Source organism: Nipponia nippon, unplaced genomic scaffold, assembly GCF_047370975.1.
Source record: "Nipponia nippon isolate SJK-2023a ecotype South Korea unplaced genomic scaffold, ASM4737097v1 scaffold_10, whole genome shotgun sequence".
NCBI lineage: Eukaryota > Metazoa > Chordata > Aves > Pelecaniformes > Threskiornithidae > Nipponia > Nipponia nippon.
Genome location: NW_028262291.1, coordinates 36,642,718 through 36,658,808, shown reverse-complemented (window position 1 = coordinate 36,658,808; position 16,091 = coordinate 36,642,718). Strand labels below are relative to the sequence as shown.

The following is a 16,091-nucleotide window of genomic DNA, read 5'->3' as shown; positions in this document are numbered from 1 at the left end:
TAATATTCTGTATATTTAATATACCAAGCTTCATTCTTGTGGAAAACTTTACATGTTTGCTTTTTACTTAAATGCATTTTCAATACAATAGCATTTTTGTTTCTAGGGCCTCTCCCTTCAGGTTGTCAGTGTTTCCATTATAAATGGTGGTTTTCAGGTGTTTATGACCTTGTCATAAAACATCACATTGGAGCAGGAAGTGTTGTCCAAAGAAAGCCTCTTTGATACTAATAAACGTGGTTTGGCTGTATGTAAACTATCAGTTTAATTAAAAATACAGAGTTCAGGATATTCGTCTGGCGTTTCTGTAGTTCTGCATAGTGAATATTTATAGGCTAAATAAGATCAGCACTGACCTGATCGCTTTTCATTTTTCATAAATACCAGAAGTTAGGCTGTGTCCGCTTACCTGTAGTGTCTCGGTTGGTAGGCTGAGCGTTGTGCTTTCCGAACAGCTGTCTCATGAGTTCTTGCCTTACAAAGGTCAGATGCCTTTCTCTGTCTCCTGCCACCCCCAAATTTGTCCGTGAAGTCAATTAGCTTCGATTGTGGTGTCTGTGTTGGAATTTTATAAAAGCATTCCTTTATAATTGCTGCATATAGGGCACAAAGGCTTGCTTTAAGATTAAGGTTTGTATTTCATACATCAGTGTCTGGCACTGCTGGTTAGCACTGTAATGGATGATCAGTGCCTGTATCCTTTATTAGATGGAGCCCTTCTTGACTGCCAAGGGGAGAGTGTGTCTGGGCGAGCATGTGCTTGTGTCCTTTTTGCTCTATAGTGTAGGTAGTTTATTTCTGAAGAAGAGAGGTGTGAATCACCTGCAGGGACAGGAAATAATGCAGGCTGTTGCAAGTCTCAGCCAGGGATAAAGGCTGGCTTGTGGGTAGTATGTGTTTTTTCCCTGGGAAGGAAGGAATAGTAGTTTTTGCAGCTCTCATCCTTCTCCCTAGACCACTCAAATTGATAATAGCTGGGGGGGTAAAGGGGTTAGGTGGTGCTTATCACTGTGGTTTCTGTAAAATGGCTTCTAGTTGTTAAGTGTGTTCCTAGCTTAAATAGTTTCTGCTTGTAAGCATTTATAACATCACTCAAACCAAAAATACTTGTAGGCATTTCTTCCTCATTCTGAATGCAGCTCTCCTGTGGTTTGAACCAGTGTTTTGGAAGCTTTTTATGTCATTGGGCAATGTACCTGCAGGAGTACCTCCTGCTAGGAAGATGTTTGATATTGCACTAACATTTGGTGCTTTTTGCTCTTAAAATAACTATACATCCATGAAATCTAACTCTCGCCAGTCACTTCAACGTTTCTTTTGTACTCCTTTCCCAACAGTGTTTGACCAGAAAATTTAATTTGACAACAACAGGGTCCATTGCTTAGTGGTGTTGTCATACTCAAGGATCTGCAAAAAGTACTACTTTCTGGAGTATTGCCTGTCTTCAAAATTTTTCAGTGGAACTTTAACCTGATTGAGCTATTGTCTTTCATGGGGTGTATGGTCTCTAGTATTAATTAAAGCTGATCATTAATTACTAATTTTAATGTTTTTCCACTCCGAGTGCTTCTGAACAATATATAAATTCTTAGTGATGTGATGATTTTCTTTCTCTCAAAGATCAGCTACGGAACAGCTACTTCCCTTTTATCTAGATGTCTTAGAACTTGATACATTAGGCTTTTATGCACATGAGGTGCTAATGTAATCCCAGAATAAGTTCCTTAAGTATTTTGAAAAATGAAAATTAATGATTCAGTGTTAGTACTTAACCTGCCAAAACTTCAGGTTTGCCTCTGGCTCAGTAGTTTTCTGCAGTATTTTTATTGTTTCCCCCTTAATGTTTTCTTGATATGTACAAATCCTTATGATAAAGCTGAAATGTTCTCATTGCTGGAAGCTGGATGATGCCAGAATTTTCTCAATGCTATCAAATGATGACAGCCAGTTAACTTTACAGCATCTCTCAATACAAACAAAACATTGTACAGTACAATTTTTTTTGGAAGCCCAGTGAGATTTGTATCAATATGGTCTACTGTATCCAAAGTATATCCCAATCAGTTAAGCTTAAAGAATGAAAACTGTTTGTTTTTCTGTTCTTTTCAGAAATTGGATCATCTCACAGGCCAATATTCCACCCAAACATACTTCCTCTTCCTTGTTCTGAGTGGCACATGTCCTGCAGCTATCTCATTATATGTTGCCACATGGTCTCATTTTTGTATCAGATTGCCTGATATAACCTCAATTTCAAAAAGACAGTCATTAGTTGTTTAATACACACTTGCTGTAATTAGATATTTTAATTAAGCCAGTATGTGTTAAAACTGACTTTCTGTTCCTTTCCAGCTGATCTTGCTTTTAATTTATTAAAGGTCTGACTAGCTTTTGCCTTATTAGTCTCAGAAATTTTTTCCTCCAATTGTATATTTGTAAATACTGGCAGCCTCGTGGGTAGTTAGAGAAAGCATAATCTCAGAGACTGGGCTAATCTTTCCTTCCTTAAAGAAGTTCCTCAGTCTGATTTGGCAACTGAGTTACAAAGGCATGTATCTCTAATGACCAAGTTGTGTACGCTCTGCAGAGAAGGAACTCTTATTTTCCAAGGCTGACTCATAGTAAAGAAAATACTTGCCTACTTATAAGTACTTTAAAAATGTGTATTTAAAAATACTTGTGTTTATAGATGCCTCTAATACTTTATATTGAATATTAATGCATTTATGTATGAACTTGGTGGGTTTGGTGTGGGTTTTGAATAAATGCAAAATCATTTTAAGGGAGTTCTTATGTATTCTAGACTACTCAAGAAAATACATCAGGTTCATTAATGAAAGATCACCTTTTCCAACACGAAACTGTAGTAACCAGTGAACCTTACAACAGCGCAAATTTAAGGCCTTCAGCATTTGAGGATTTCAACACCAGGAGAGCCTGTTTTCCTAGCCAACCTAACCAGGTAAGACTACCAACAAAAGAAGCAGTTCTTACTTTGCTTGCTGCATTAATAGCACAGTATGTAGTTCCTGACAAGAAAGCACTTTCGTTCTAAGTCCTTGTATGTAGTATTATACTCTCAGCTTCTTGAAATGATCAATATAAGCTTTGCAGCTGAAATATTACAGCATTATTATGGCAGAGGTAAAGCTTTGTGAAGGTATTTATCTGTGCTTGTAGTGCAGCAGACTACGTGAATAAATCTTTCACTTTCTTTGAAGTCAGATTTCTGTATTACAGACTTCTGTATCTGCAGCCTTGAAATGCTATTTAAGTTTGGTCAGAAAATGTTAATTGGCCATGAGCTCAATCTCAGTTACGTGTATACTAATATTGTTTTGATTAGAAATATTGAAAAGTATCTCTAAAATTGATATCTTGGATGCATTACACAGTGGGGCACTTGCGCTAAATATTTTTAGTGAAACATTGTTTATGCTTTCTAACTGCCTATTTATTCTATTTTGGTACAGAAAGGAAAACAGTATATCGCTTATGCATGAAAAGTATTAAGCTATTGGTAAACAGATTCTTAAAACAGAAAAAAAATCACTAACATGAGGAAGGCTGATGTACAGACATTTTTTAAAAGAGGTCATATTTATACAACATTAGATTGGAAAGAAAACGTTACAGCTTTTCCTTTAACAATACACATTTTGCTTCTTTCTAAGCCTCAAAGAACTGACAGTTTTTGTAGACTGCAGAAGTAGACTTCATAGTGAGTTGGATAATAATTAATTTGAGGGTCTACGCCTAGGAGCAAACACATGGGAAGCTTTTTAGAATAAGCTTAACAGCACAAGTCAAAGCAGAATGCAAGTTCAAGTAGTTGTGAACACTTCATCAGAAAAGATTTCCGCTCCTTGAAATAAAGCTTTTTAATACCCTCGGTCATTCTTGCAAAGAAAGATAGGATTGTATTAAAGTCTTGTATCAGCTGCTTTCTGCGTGCTTTATTGGACAAAAGAAGAAAACAGTGTTATCCGGAGAACTAACTAAAGAGCTTGAAATGATGAACTTCTGATTTTTAACAATTGATCTGCCCCAATTATCTCCTTGTATAAATCACCTTATATTTTTGTTTGTTCTGTTGATCAAGAGGTATGTATTTTTCCTTCTTCCCATTCCCTTTCAAAGAGAATTTAAAAATTTCTTAGAATAGAATAGATGGGTGATTAGGTTATTGCAGCTAACACTTAACAGCTACAGTAACCAGTGATGTATATGCTGTTAGTCTTCACTGAGTTGTAAAGAAAAGTGCAGTAGCCTAAAATACCCGTATGCTTTAAGAGCATATATAGAATTGGGTACTGAGAAAATGATAATCTAAGCTGTGGTATATTGGGTAGTGCCTGTCTGATAGAAATTAAATAGGAACTTCTTTGAAATGACAATGCTAAATTCACTTCTTATAGACTGAAGCTATGGGAGATTCCATGGAAATTTAAGTAGGTATTTTTTAAAATATTTTTCTCATATTGTAGCACCACCTGCATCTGACACTTCATGCTTTTTGCATGGTCCTGTGGTGCACACATTTAGAACATAGGCAAGTCAACAAAATCTCACATTCAGTATGTACACACACTGCGCTGTCTCTGCTGAACTCCATGCATGTGACCATGTGGCACAGCTGATCTTGAGGTAAATACCTATTTTGCTTCAATTTTGTATAAGTAAGTTCGAACACTCTTACTGTGCTTATAAATTGAATAGCTCAAGAAGTGCATCCTCAAAAGATGTGATTAATGACAGGTCAGATCTTTACCTGTAATACTCTGACTGTTACTAAAAAATACCCAAGTCCCTCAGCTCTTCAGCTTCTGATATGCTGACATGTGTTTAACTTAACTTCTGCAATGATATATTCAGCTGCCCGTGTCCTCATATTGTGAAGTTGCAAGCTGAGCAAAGTCAGGTATATCTGTTTGAGGAGAGACAGTGAAGGGTACAGTACCAAGCAAGTGTCCATGCCTTGTTTAAAGGTGCACCCCTTCAAGTAAGATGTAATGCTAATGAGTTCAGTCATGTCAACAAAAATTTTCTGCCTAATTTCCAGTTGGCTAATGATGTTCATAATGAGATTGTCTGTGGAATTTGTTTGCTGTACTGTTCTTCTTCCTTTCCTGTTTCAGCTGTTACACAGAGATGGCACTAGTACTGAGTTACAATTTTGAATGGCTAGAGGACTGTGTGCATTATTCTCATTGAATTTTGCTGGTATTTGTACCTAACTGAATCTGGATTGTGTATTGTTCTTAAGGTTTTGGGTACCTCATGCTTTCATATAGGTCCCATTAAACACCCAATATGTAAGCACTTTATAAAGCTCTTCCAGCATTTCTCCTGTTTGCTTACTTTTCAGCATTTCCCACTTGCTTTCTTAAAAAATTTCTTCATATCAGTTGCATACAGAACGTAATGCTGCCTTGTTTGTAACATGTCAGACCTTAAGCATTTTGGTAGGTGTTTGGCTGAGGACTTGAAAAAAAGAAATGAGTCCTATAGATGTAGTGTGTTCTGCTCAAACAAATAGCCTTCAAAGACTGAGGAGAGGTCAGATTTTACAGTTGTTAGTATTTGTAGTGATTTTTAATGGCTATTAGCTGTCTGGGGAATGGGAGGTTGAGGGTGGGTTTTTTGGTTTGAGGTTTTGGGGTTTTTTTTCTTTTAAACAATGGGTTTTATTTGATGTCTTAAATGCATGCGTAATATTATGTGTGGACAGTGGGGTAAGGATCCTTTATGCCTGTAATATACGGAATTCTAATGACATTTTTGATGCTTTTTCCTTTAAATATATCTATGCTGTTAACTGTTCAAAAAAAGCCAATTAGCCATAGCTAGTTATTGATGCTAAAACAATGGGCTCTTGTTTGAAAACAGAATAGAGGTGAGAAGCACTCTGCTTTTATAAGCAAAGGGGAGGCCTAACTGCTTGCATCGGAGCCTGGGGAAGTATGAAGAGCAGTGATGTCAGTTGAATAGGCTATAACCTTTCTTCACCCTATATCCTCGAGACCTTGTGGAAGTCCAACTACGTGGCTTGAAGCCAAGAAAAAAAAATTATTCTTGTTAGCATACTCCAGTTGAAACTCCCAGGGCAAAGCAGCTCTAATTACAGTTCTGTACTTAAAATACATCACACAAAGATTATCAAGCAGGGAAGTGATGGTTAGAGCAGGCTACAGATATTCTTACATAATCAGAAGCTGGCGTATTTTAAGAAGCTATTCCTTCCTCTTTTCCAGCTGCCTTCCCTCTTCCCTCCTCTGCCTCCTACCTCAAAACTAGGGCATGCAGACTTCGGTGTAGTAGGAGCATAGACACGTGCAAAGTGAAATAGAAGTGTCTTAACTTAAAACATCATCTTCAGTAGTTTGTTGTTACTCACTGCAACAGATTAGCAACATGCAGTTCAGCTGTCGTCCTAGGCTATGGAATGGTGACACATTAATTCTCATTAATTTGATCAGTACTAATAAGGTAAACACTCTCAAAGCAACGATACTGATGCCAAAGATGCATTCCCAAGTAATACATAATTCTGGAAGAACTTGTAAGGCTAATGGGTTAGGGAGTGATTTTTTCTTTTTTTTTTTTTTTTAATTTTTTTTCCCCCCTCCAGTCTTTTCTGTGAGATGGTTTGCAGGCTGTGCACTTGACAGGAGAAAAAGGTGGAATTTGACTTGAAGCTCGCTTATATTCTGGCTGCAACTATAATAGCCCTACAGTGTAGGAAAATAATTGCCTATCTGTACGGCAGGAATAGTGGGACATACTGAGACTTTTGCTTTTTTGCTGCACTATCTGCTATTTTCAGGAGCTCTTTGCATGCAAATGTTCTAAATTTTTTATCCTGTCATTATTTGCACTTTTTCTTGAAAGTCACTTGTAATGTGATTTCAGAAACATTTAGTGGCAGTCCACTATTTTAGACTTACATCTAAGGGTCTGCAGTATTTCAATGTGGATGATTCAAATTTGCCACCTTTGACAACTTCTTCATGCCCCTGTGCCCTTTCATCATAAGGCAGAATAAACAAGAACTCTATCTTATCTCTGCGGGTTTTTTTGTACGTTTAGCACGTTCCTTCTTACTTGACTTTTGAGGTAAAAGGTCTTGAATTATGGTCAGTTCATTACAAGATGAAAATTTAAAAAGTACTCAGGTGTTTGCTTGACAATGTCCTAAACTAATCAATTTAAATACTGTATATTAGCTAAGGGGAGGTGCATTTAGAAGCCACTGTTACTGATTGATCATGCTACTGAAGATTATTCTTCATATGGCAAAATCCTTGCCTAGAATAAAGCTTTGAGAATAAGTAACCAGTATTCAATGCTCTTGTTGGAAAAGTGGAGGGAGTTTGAAAACTTAGAGCAGGAATAAAAGAAAGCTTCTCCTACGTGACGTGAGTAACTCAAAGTGAATGTATCAGGGAGTTAATCCTAAAGCAGTGGATCATCACTGATGTGAAATCAGCAAATTCACATAAGGTGAGTTGCCACTGTAAGATGTTAAAGCCTGAATTTTGAGCATAATTCAAAGAACAGTATCAAGTTTTATGCAGATACCAAAATATCCAAAGCTCTTAGGAGATACTAAAAAGTCAGGAAAGAATACTAAAGCTCATGGTCCTAATATCATGCAAAAAGGTCATTATTGTGGGGAAGTCTGTAAATTGTACTAGTAAGAAAATAAGCTGAAATGTTTATCTTCAGCAAGGGAAAAAAATCCTGTTTTCTGATTTTCTAATCTAAGTTTTACATTGTAGGTGGACATAAATTTGGGACTTCACTATAGTAAACTTGCCTTGCTTTGCCATTTCAGGTCCCACTGAAGTCAATCAGACACGTTAGTTTTCAGGATGAAGATGAAATTGTTAGAATAAACCCTCGTGACATTTTGATACGTCGTTATGCAGACTACAGGCATCCTGACATGTGGAAGAACGACCTGGAGAGGGATGACGCAGACTCAAATATACCATTTTCTAAATCAGACAGTAAAAAATCTGACTATTTATACCCATGTGGGGATGGAACTAAGTTGAATTCCCTGAAAGACTCAAAGAGTTCTGTGGTATTTAAAACTCAGCCTTCCTCATCAAAATTTAAAAACTCAAAAAGAAGAAAAGAGGATGGTGAGCGTTCCCGCTGTATATACTGCCAGGAAAGGTTTAATCATGAAGATAACGGCAGAGGAAAATGTCAAGATGCGCCAGATCCTATTAAAAGATGTATCTACCAAGTTAGTTGCATGCTGTGCGCAGAGAGCATGCTGTATCACTGCATGTCAGACTCTGAAGGAGATTTCTCTGATCCTTGCTCGTGTGACACTAGTGATGACAAGTTCTGCTTACGCTGGTTAGCACTGGTGGCACTCTCGTTCATTGCTCCATGTATGTGCTGCTACCTCCCCTTGAGAGCCTGCCATCACTGTGGTGAGGTATGTGGGTGCTGTGGAGGAAAGCATAAAGCTGCGGGATGAATCAATCTTGTGCCAAACAGAGCTGAAAAATCTTTGTTTCCAGGAAGCATCTAACTTGGATTTGTGGAAGCTTTTTGGCAAGCTGAAGGGAATCTTCTTTCATGTAAGAGATGCTTGATGTGGAGGAAGCAACAAGACTTGTCAGACCTTGGCATTTTACAAGTGCTAGCCATGCCTAACTATTTCCTTCGAGCGCGTGGCATTTGTTGCAAGTTGTGAAGGAGATTTTGCAAAGGAGAGCCTATTCTTATTATTGGCTATAAAATGAGTATATAAACTATGATTATACTAAAAGGGATTAACTTTTGCCACTTTGTACATTCATGGTTTAGGTGAGGGGGCTCTTTTAAAAGGATTAAAACTTACCTGAGGGGAAATTTTAACTAAAAGTGCACTAGTGACAGTTGATTTAAGATTAAGAAAAGTTAATACTCGGCAAATGAGAAATGAAACTGATTTTAAGTGCAACTAAATCACTTATTAATAGTTTTTTGGAAGCGACTTTATGTATAAATAACAAATGTTTATATTTAACTAAATGTGTAAGGTACGAATTATTACATGTTAAACTTTCCTTCCCTCTGATATAGTAGGTATGGACCATATCTACTGTCACATTCCATGGTAGTATTTTAAATATTTAATTAGTTAATTTAGTCGCATTTTTATTCCAGATGGACAAATTGATATTTTCAGTCCTGTTTCCCTTCAGCTACAGTTTGTGTTGAGTTGTATCCATACATTCTGATAATCTAAAAACCTTTAAAATATTAATTATTCTAGTCTTGAGTGACCAATATTTTTTGTTAAGCACAGATGTAATTGTCTAAAATGTTCTTGTTAGAACATAACATTTATTTTTATATATAAATGACTTTGATTTTCAACATGATAGCAAAAAGGAAGTTGTTTCTGTTGCTCAACCAGCAAGTTGTTTTCTTTTGGGGTGTGCTCCAAAAATACTTTATTGCATATTCAAATGTTCATTAAGCAAAAGGTACATTAAGGCAGTTGTAACAAATTGTCATCAGTGTTCTTGTTTATCCTTCTGTTAAACTAGGATCCTGTTCAGCTGTTTATCAAGTACTATGATTAAAACAAAAGATTAATAACAAAAGTGAAATTGTTTTCATTATTTTGAACTGCAACTTTTTTTTATTTGAATGGGCAAGAACAAAAGTACTGTGTGTTTTGTTCAAAAACAACAACAAAAGACTTAGCTTGAGAAATAAATTACAGCCCAGGCAAAATTGGAGTGAACTTCTTAATTGAGGAAATTTGGAGGGAGGATGGGGGAGGGAGTGAGAGAGAGTGAGAGAAAGAGAGAGTGTATGTGTATGTGCGGTCGTATATTGTATATGGTATTTGTTATGGGTTTGTACTTACTGTTTAACTTTCAGATAAGAATTAACCAATTAACCCATAGAGAATTTTTTAAAACATTACATGCTTTGCTCTGTCATGAAGGAAGAAACATTTACTTCTCATTAAAGATATGTAAAACACTAAAACCAGTCATAATTCATTAGCAAAGGTGCCTATTTGATATCCTGGCTGGAGTGGGACAGACTGTCCTCAGTATACCCTTGTTACTAAACAAACAAAGAAACTAATTGATTTTGAAAGATGCACATGACTGACTTTTCTCACTTCCTATGCATTTCTTCAGTATATTTTGTGTAATTTTTCTCTCTGCATGTATTGGTGCCCTTAATTTTCCTTTGTAGCCCAGAAGTAAAATGAGCAAATGTATATAACATTATCTGTCTGTAAAATACTTTTTAAAAGAAAACATTTATATTTATATTACAGCTTGAATTGACCACCTTGTGTACATAGATCATCTCAAAGTATTATTTCACATTGAAAAGAAGACAAATATATTGATAACTGTAGAAGTTACGGAAGAGCTTCTAGTTTTGTATTAAGAGTTGATTGGATGAATTAAGTCCAAGAATATGACATGGTAGCAGCAGTCTTGGTTTTTACTGTTTATATATTTGAAAGCTGCTACTCTGGTTGATTTTCATGCTTCACACATTTTCAGCTAAACTTGGTTGCCTAGAATAGACTGTTAACTTTAAAAACAACTTTGATAAAAAAATGGTGATGTTTTTCTAGTGAATGAAAGGAATTTAATATTTCTAAGTGCTAGGTTCCTAATTCAAGGCGAAGAGAGGTATGAACAACCTAAGAAAAGAACTTGCTGGCTGTATAGGAAAATGCTATAGAACCATACTGTGTATATACTTCAGAAAGAAATTAGTTTAAGTTTCCTCTGAGCACTCTACAATGTAGTGAACTCCTGGTCCTGTACTGTATTTTATATGAAACATATATGCTTTAATATTTTTATTGAATGTGTGCATTAATATTTTCACCTTGCATTTAACCACTTTGCTGCTAAAATGTTTTCATCTTTTGCTTTCCTCTTTGAAGACTTGCTCCATCTAAAAAGGATTACTGAACTGACGTATGTTCGCTTTTTCTGCTTGTGCTGGAAGTGTCAGCCTGCATGCCCAGTTTGAGAGCGACTAAAAGAACTGCAAAGATACGTGCTTACATGAGGGTTGGTTTTAGTAGGGTGCACGCATACTTTTTTTTCTGGTGTTAGGGATCTTACCCACTGTTGCAGTTAGGAGATGAGTAGTGGAAGGTGGACATACAGCAAACCATTCCAGAACGGGCTGTTACATCCGTGCACCTTTTGGTTTTGACTGCACGTAGCATTTATTCTGTCTCTTCTGAAATACTTTCTTAAGCATTTGGGAAAAGAGAAGTTTCTTCCCCAATCCTTACTCCTCCCCTCGCCCTTAGCATCAGAACTGTGGTTTCTCAGGCATGTAGTAGCAGAGCTTTGTGTTGCTTGGAGGGAGACCCAAGCCTTGGGAAACCATCACTGAATATTAAGTCCCTCCCTTGTTGAAAGCTTCAGTTACCGTGAAAATTAAGTATTTCCCCTTAAAAGTGGGGGATGAAGTTAAATGACAGCGGCACTGGTGCACCATCTACTGGGCGAAAAGCATTCCGCTGCGTTCAGGCACAATATTTGGTTACATAGTAATTTAACTGGCTATGGGTGCACTACAGCTACAAAAAAATGTTAAGCTTTAGTTATGAATTTATAAAATAGTAATTTGGACTCACTGTGATTCTTTATCTCACCATGCTTCTTAAGTTTCATTATTAATATTGACTGAAAGTAAAAATGCTTTAACCATATATTTTGTTAGGTTTAAAATAGTTGCAATGGCCTACTCACAAGACCATAAAAATCAGGAATGAAATGAAAATTCTTTTTGATTCTGTCACTGGGTTCATAAGAAAGTGGTTTGGTTTTTTGGGTTTTTTTCTTTTGTTTTGTTTTTTCTTTTTTCTCCTGCCCCTTGAAGTTCTTTCCCCCGGCAAAGGGATGGAGTTTTGATGTTCATGCAGAGGGAATCTGGCCTTTTGGTTTGTGATACGAATCAAGTTTTGAGTATGCATAGGTGGGTCTGTGCGCTCGCGCATGCGATTCAGTAGTTGTGAAGGGCATACCTACAGCTGTGTGCAAGATTAAAGGAATATTCTGATAATAATCTACAATTACTATGGTAACTGTTTAGTAAACAGCAGCAAATGATGGCATAAAGCTCAGATGCCTTTCCAGAGCTTATGTAAGGGTTGTTCCAAACAGTCTTAACCAATGCAGTTTCCTCTAGAGAAACAAAGGTATTCTGAAGAATGTCTTAATTTTACATGTTGGAATATAACATTCCCACTTCAGATGTGTTCTCTTCAGAACCATCTGTTCATGTGTACCTGGAGGATAACGTTGAACTCCTGTGTAAATAATGCACAGGTTTAAATTAGACTTTAAATCTTTTCAGAGCTTATGGCGTACTTGCAGCCAGTACAGCGATACATTCATATGAATAAAATGAAGATCAAGGGTGGTGGCTGGCAACAAAACAATAACTTTTAAAAGATGCCTTATGTGGTACTGTTAGTCCAGCAGCTGGGGGGATAAAACTTCCAGTTCCTTCGGTGCACTGATAAATACAAGGAGGGGTTGGGGGGGTTGTTTAGGTTTGGGATTTTTTTTTTTTTTTTTTTCCCCTGAAAGCTTCTCTTTCTTAATTGCGAAAGTTGTGGTTCATTTAAGAAATCAAAGCATTCGGTGAAGAAGAAGCCTTCATGTTCAAAGCTGCGGTATAAGCTGTACATAGTTTTCCTTCTTTCGCTTGGTGCCATTTGCTTCCCACCCTAATGACCTCAAAGTGCCTCATGTGTATGTTGTTTCCATTAAACCTCAACTGCTCTTTCTTTCTACTAAATGATGTATAATTTAGTTAACTCATCCCCATAGGTGTTTCCTTTATGAATATGAATATAGCTTGTTACTTTGAGTATATAATGTAAATATGCTTTTAAGTTTGTAACTGGTTTGTAACATCATATCCTTGTAAGTTGACATAGCAGATAACACCATAAAAATTGTTTAAATGTTTTTTCCTGTAATTACCTGATTAAAGCTATCTTGAAATGAAACAACTGACATGTTTTTCCATTCTGTGTTGGGATTACTTGGAACAGTGCATATGAAATTAAATGTTGCAGCTCAAGAACAGAATAAAAAGATGTAAATACAGGTAATCATTTTGCCATAGTATTCTGCTTACTGGTTAAACAAAATGTTAATCAGTTCATTTTATGATTTTAAGACTGGTCAAACAAACATTGCATTACCTTCAAGCTCCAGCATCTTTCATTGTAAGAACCATTTTAAAGAGTTGCTGTAATGTTTTAAACAAAAAATGTGCCTGTACCAGCTTGCTTTGTATCTACAGCAGTACTTGTCCTTGACATCATGCTATGGAGGTCAAGATTCCTTCATATAAATCATGTTTATTTGAGTTCCCACTCAACCCCACCACAAAAATGTGTATCTCTGAATATAATTCTAAGCTGTGTGCAACTTAATAAGATATACACCAGAAAAGGAAGGAAAACTATAATCAGTCCATGAAGAAAAATGAACACATAGAAATCTGTGAGACTATAATTGGAAAGCTCAGTGGTCAGCGTTTAGAATGGATTACTCTAAGCTGAATTGTGTTTGCCTCTAGCTTTTGCACATGTGTTTTTATTGATTACAAACGATAAAGTAATTCTTGCTGTTCATCTGATCAGTTTCTAACTTGAAGAAATTTATTATTGCTGGATGTAATCATTACATGGACTACTAACTGTTGATACTTGAGCTTTTAACTGATGATTTGAAAATGCAGCTCTACTGGAGAAAGGAAACAGGCAAATGAATTAAATGGCTAACAAGGTGAGGGGTTAATAGAGAATATTATAGCACTATGTGAAGACCACATATGAGAAAATGACTCAGCATTAAACATGGTTCCATAAAAATTAAAAACTAGTCTTAGATCTCAGACAAATCCACTGTAACATCACGGATAATGCGCAATCTTCTAGTTTTGAACAAGAAAAAAAGGATAGGTAAGGGGCTCTTCTTTCTTCTTTTTTTGTTTTTTGTTTTTTTTTTTTTTTTTTTTTTTTGACAGGTAAGTCAAACTCAGTTGCTGGGGCTTATAAATTAAATCAAAAACTGAAGTTAATCCACAGACTATAGTCTGTAGACCACAGACCTAGTGGCCAGTTTCTAAAGAGAGTTCATAAAAATATGCCAATTAGTCCTTGCTGTATAGCAATTAATACTCAGGATTTTGTATCACTGTTTCTTGAGCCTTTGGGCTTACTGTCATGTTTCACTATGCGCCCCTGTACCAGAACGGAAAGACTTCAGTCTGTAGGGTCATATCATTGCTTCCATCATTTGGGAACACTGAGTGTGTAATGTAATTTAATAGCTTGGAAACAACATAACAAGTAAATGAATGAGAATAAAAAATGAATCCCACATTTCATGCCTTTAACTTCAGGTTGGAGAGTGTGTGCGTGCACACACAATGGGATCTGACTAAATTATGCTTTGAGTACTGCATAATGTGAATGACTAGCAATACTTGCTTTTACTTAGAAGGAAAAGAAAGAAGTCGGTAAGTCAGTTCTTCAAGAAGCTTGTAGGTCTAGATATCCATGCCTGGGCCTGAGAAATTTGGGAATATTTGAGAAGATAATGACTTTCACTGACAGAATAAGCCTTTCAGATGAATTGTGATTTCAGCTAAGTGGTGATTTGGCAGACTCCAGGCACATCTGAGTACCCACCAAATGATACCTGGTGTGGCTTTAGCAATGTACGGTTATTTATGTCAGTTTGAAGTAGTGCACAGGAACAACTATTTCATGTTTGGCGTTTACTGCTTTTTTTTATTTATTTTTTTTTAAACTACCAACAAAAAACTCTTCTGCATAGCGATTTTGAGTAATATGTATCAGGGTAAGGTAAGCTGACCAAAAAGCTCGGTGTTTGGTGGAAGGATGAGTGGAGAGGAAAAAAAACCTGACCAGGAAAGCTCTTTTTAGTTCCTACCCAGACCTACATGGTAGATAATGAAAAAAACTCCTAAATGAAAGCTGTTGCAGTATGACCCCCTGTCTAAAAATGGAGACTTTATAGAAAGACAGATTTAGCTGCTTTCCATGACAATGAGCTACCTTGCTGAGAGAGAGTTCTGATTTCCCCATGAAGGCCACTGCGCAGACGTTAGAGCTCCCTAACAATGGAAAAAACTGGGGGGGTTCTGATGGTAGAACCATATTTAGGGGGATCAACAGTAAATGGTTGACAAAGAAGGAATCATCACTTTAAATGTAGATCCAGTATTGATTGATCAAGTTTTTTTCTCCAGTCAATGCTACAGTGAGCTGTAAGAAAGCCTGTTACGATGATGCAACTTCCTGCTGCATGCAAAACCAGCCTTGAATTACGGCCTCATCTCCCCTGCTCCAGCATTCAACCTGCCAAACCATTCCTGTATGAGCTCTCCCCTTCCACTACCACATTTGTAGAGAACAAATCCATTTAGATGTATGAAAGACCTCCTAGCCCCTGATGTAGGTAACTTGCCATTTTGTATCCCATGTAAACAGCGAGTGGCATAGTGAACGATTCCTTTCAAACTGAGGACATGAGACTATTTTTGTTATTTCTGAAGTAAAAGTGGGTTGTGAAAACGTGTAACTGCTCTCAGCAGCTGTCACTCTCCCTTCGCCAGAGCTGACTGTCCCTTCGTACCTGCCAATGTGCTTAGGTGCTCTTCTGTTGTTGCTTTCTATTGCCTGTGAGGGAAGCGTTACAGTGACTTGATCTTTCCTATGTTTTTTTCCATAACTCATTCCTTTTTCCTTTTATGTGGCATATAGAGTTTTTACAGGCTGTGTGTGCATCTGATGACTATAGCTGCTGATTATGGAATGCCCATTATAAACAGTATTTAAAAGTTGTATTGCAAGGGCCAAAAGAGTATGAAAATTGCATCTCTCTTGAATACGGTAATGCTGAGAAGTTTTGTCTGTTATGTGGGCATCCAGCCACAGGCTGAACAAGCCGAAGAACTGGTTTCTGAATCTGATATGGTTTTACCTAAATTTTCATTTGTCTCTTGCCTATTTGCATATAACTGTCTATAAGTTA

At 36.8% G+C, this 16,091-nt stretch overlaps 1 protein-coding gene across 1 annotated transcript in view; it reads left to right on the top strand.

The window, feature by feature from the left end:
* SPRED1 (sprouty related EVH1 domain containing 1) overlaps window positions 1-13,024 on the top strand; it is a 64,085-nt gene extending 51,061 nt beyond the window's left edge. The window contains exons 5-6 of the mRNA XM_087746627.1: window positions 2,804-2,962; window positions 7,838-13,024. Coding sequence (XP_087602753.1) covers window positions 2,804-2,962; window positions 7,838-8,497 — 819 coding nt within the window. The 3' untranslated portion in view covers window positions 8,498-13,024. The remainder of the gene's footprint in view (window positions 1-2,803; window positions 2,963-7,837) is intronic.
* The last annotated feature ends 3,067 nt before the right edge of the window (window positions 13,025-16,091 follow it).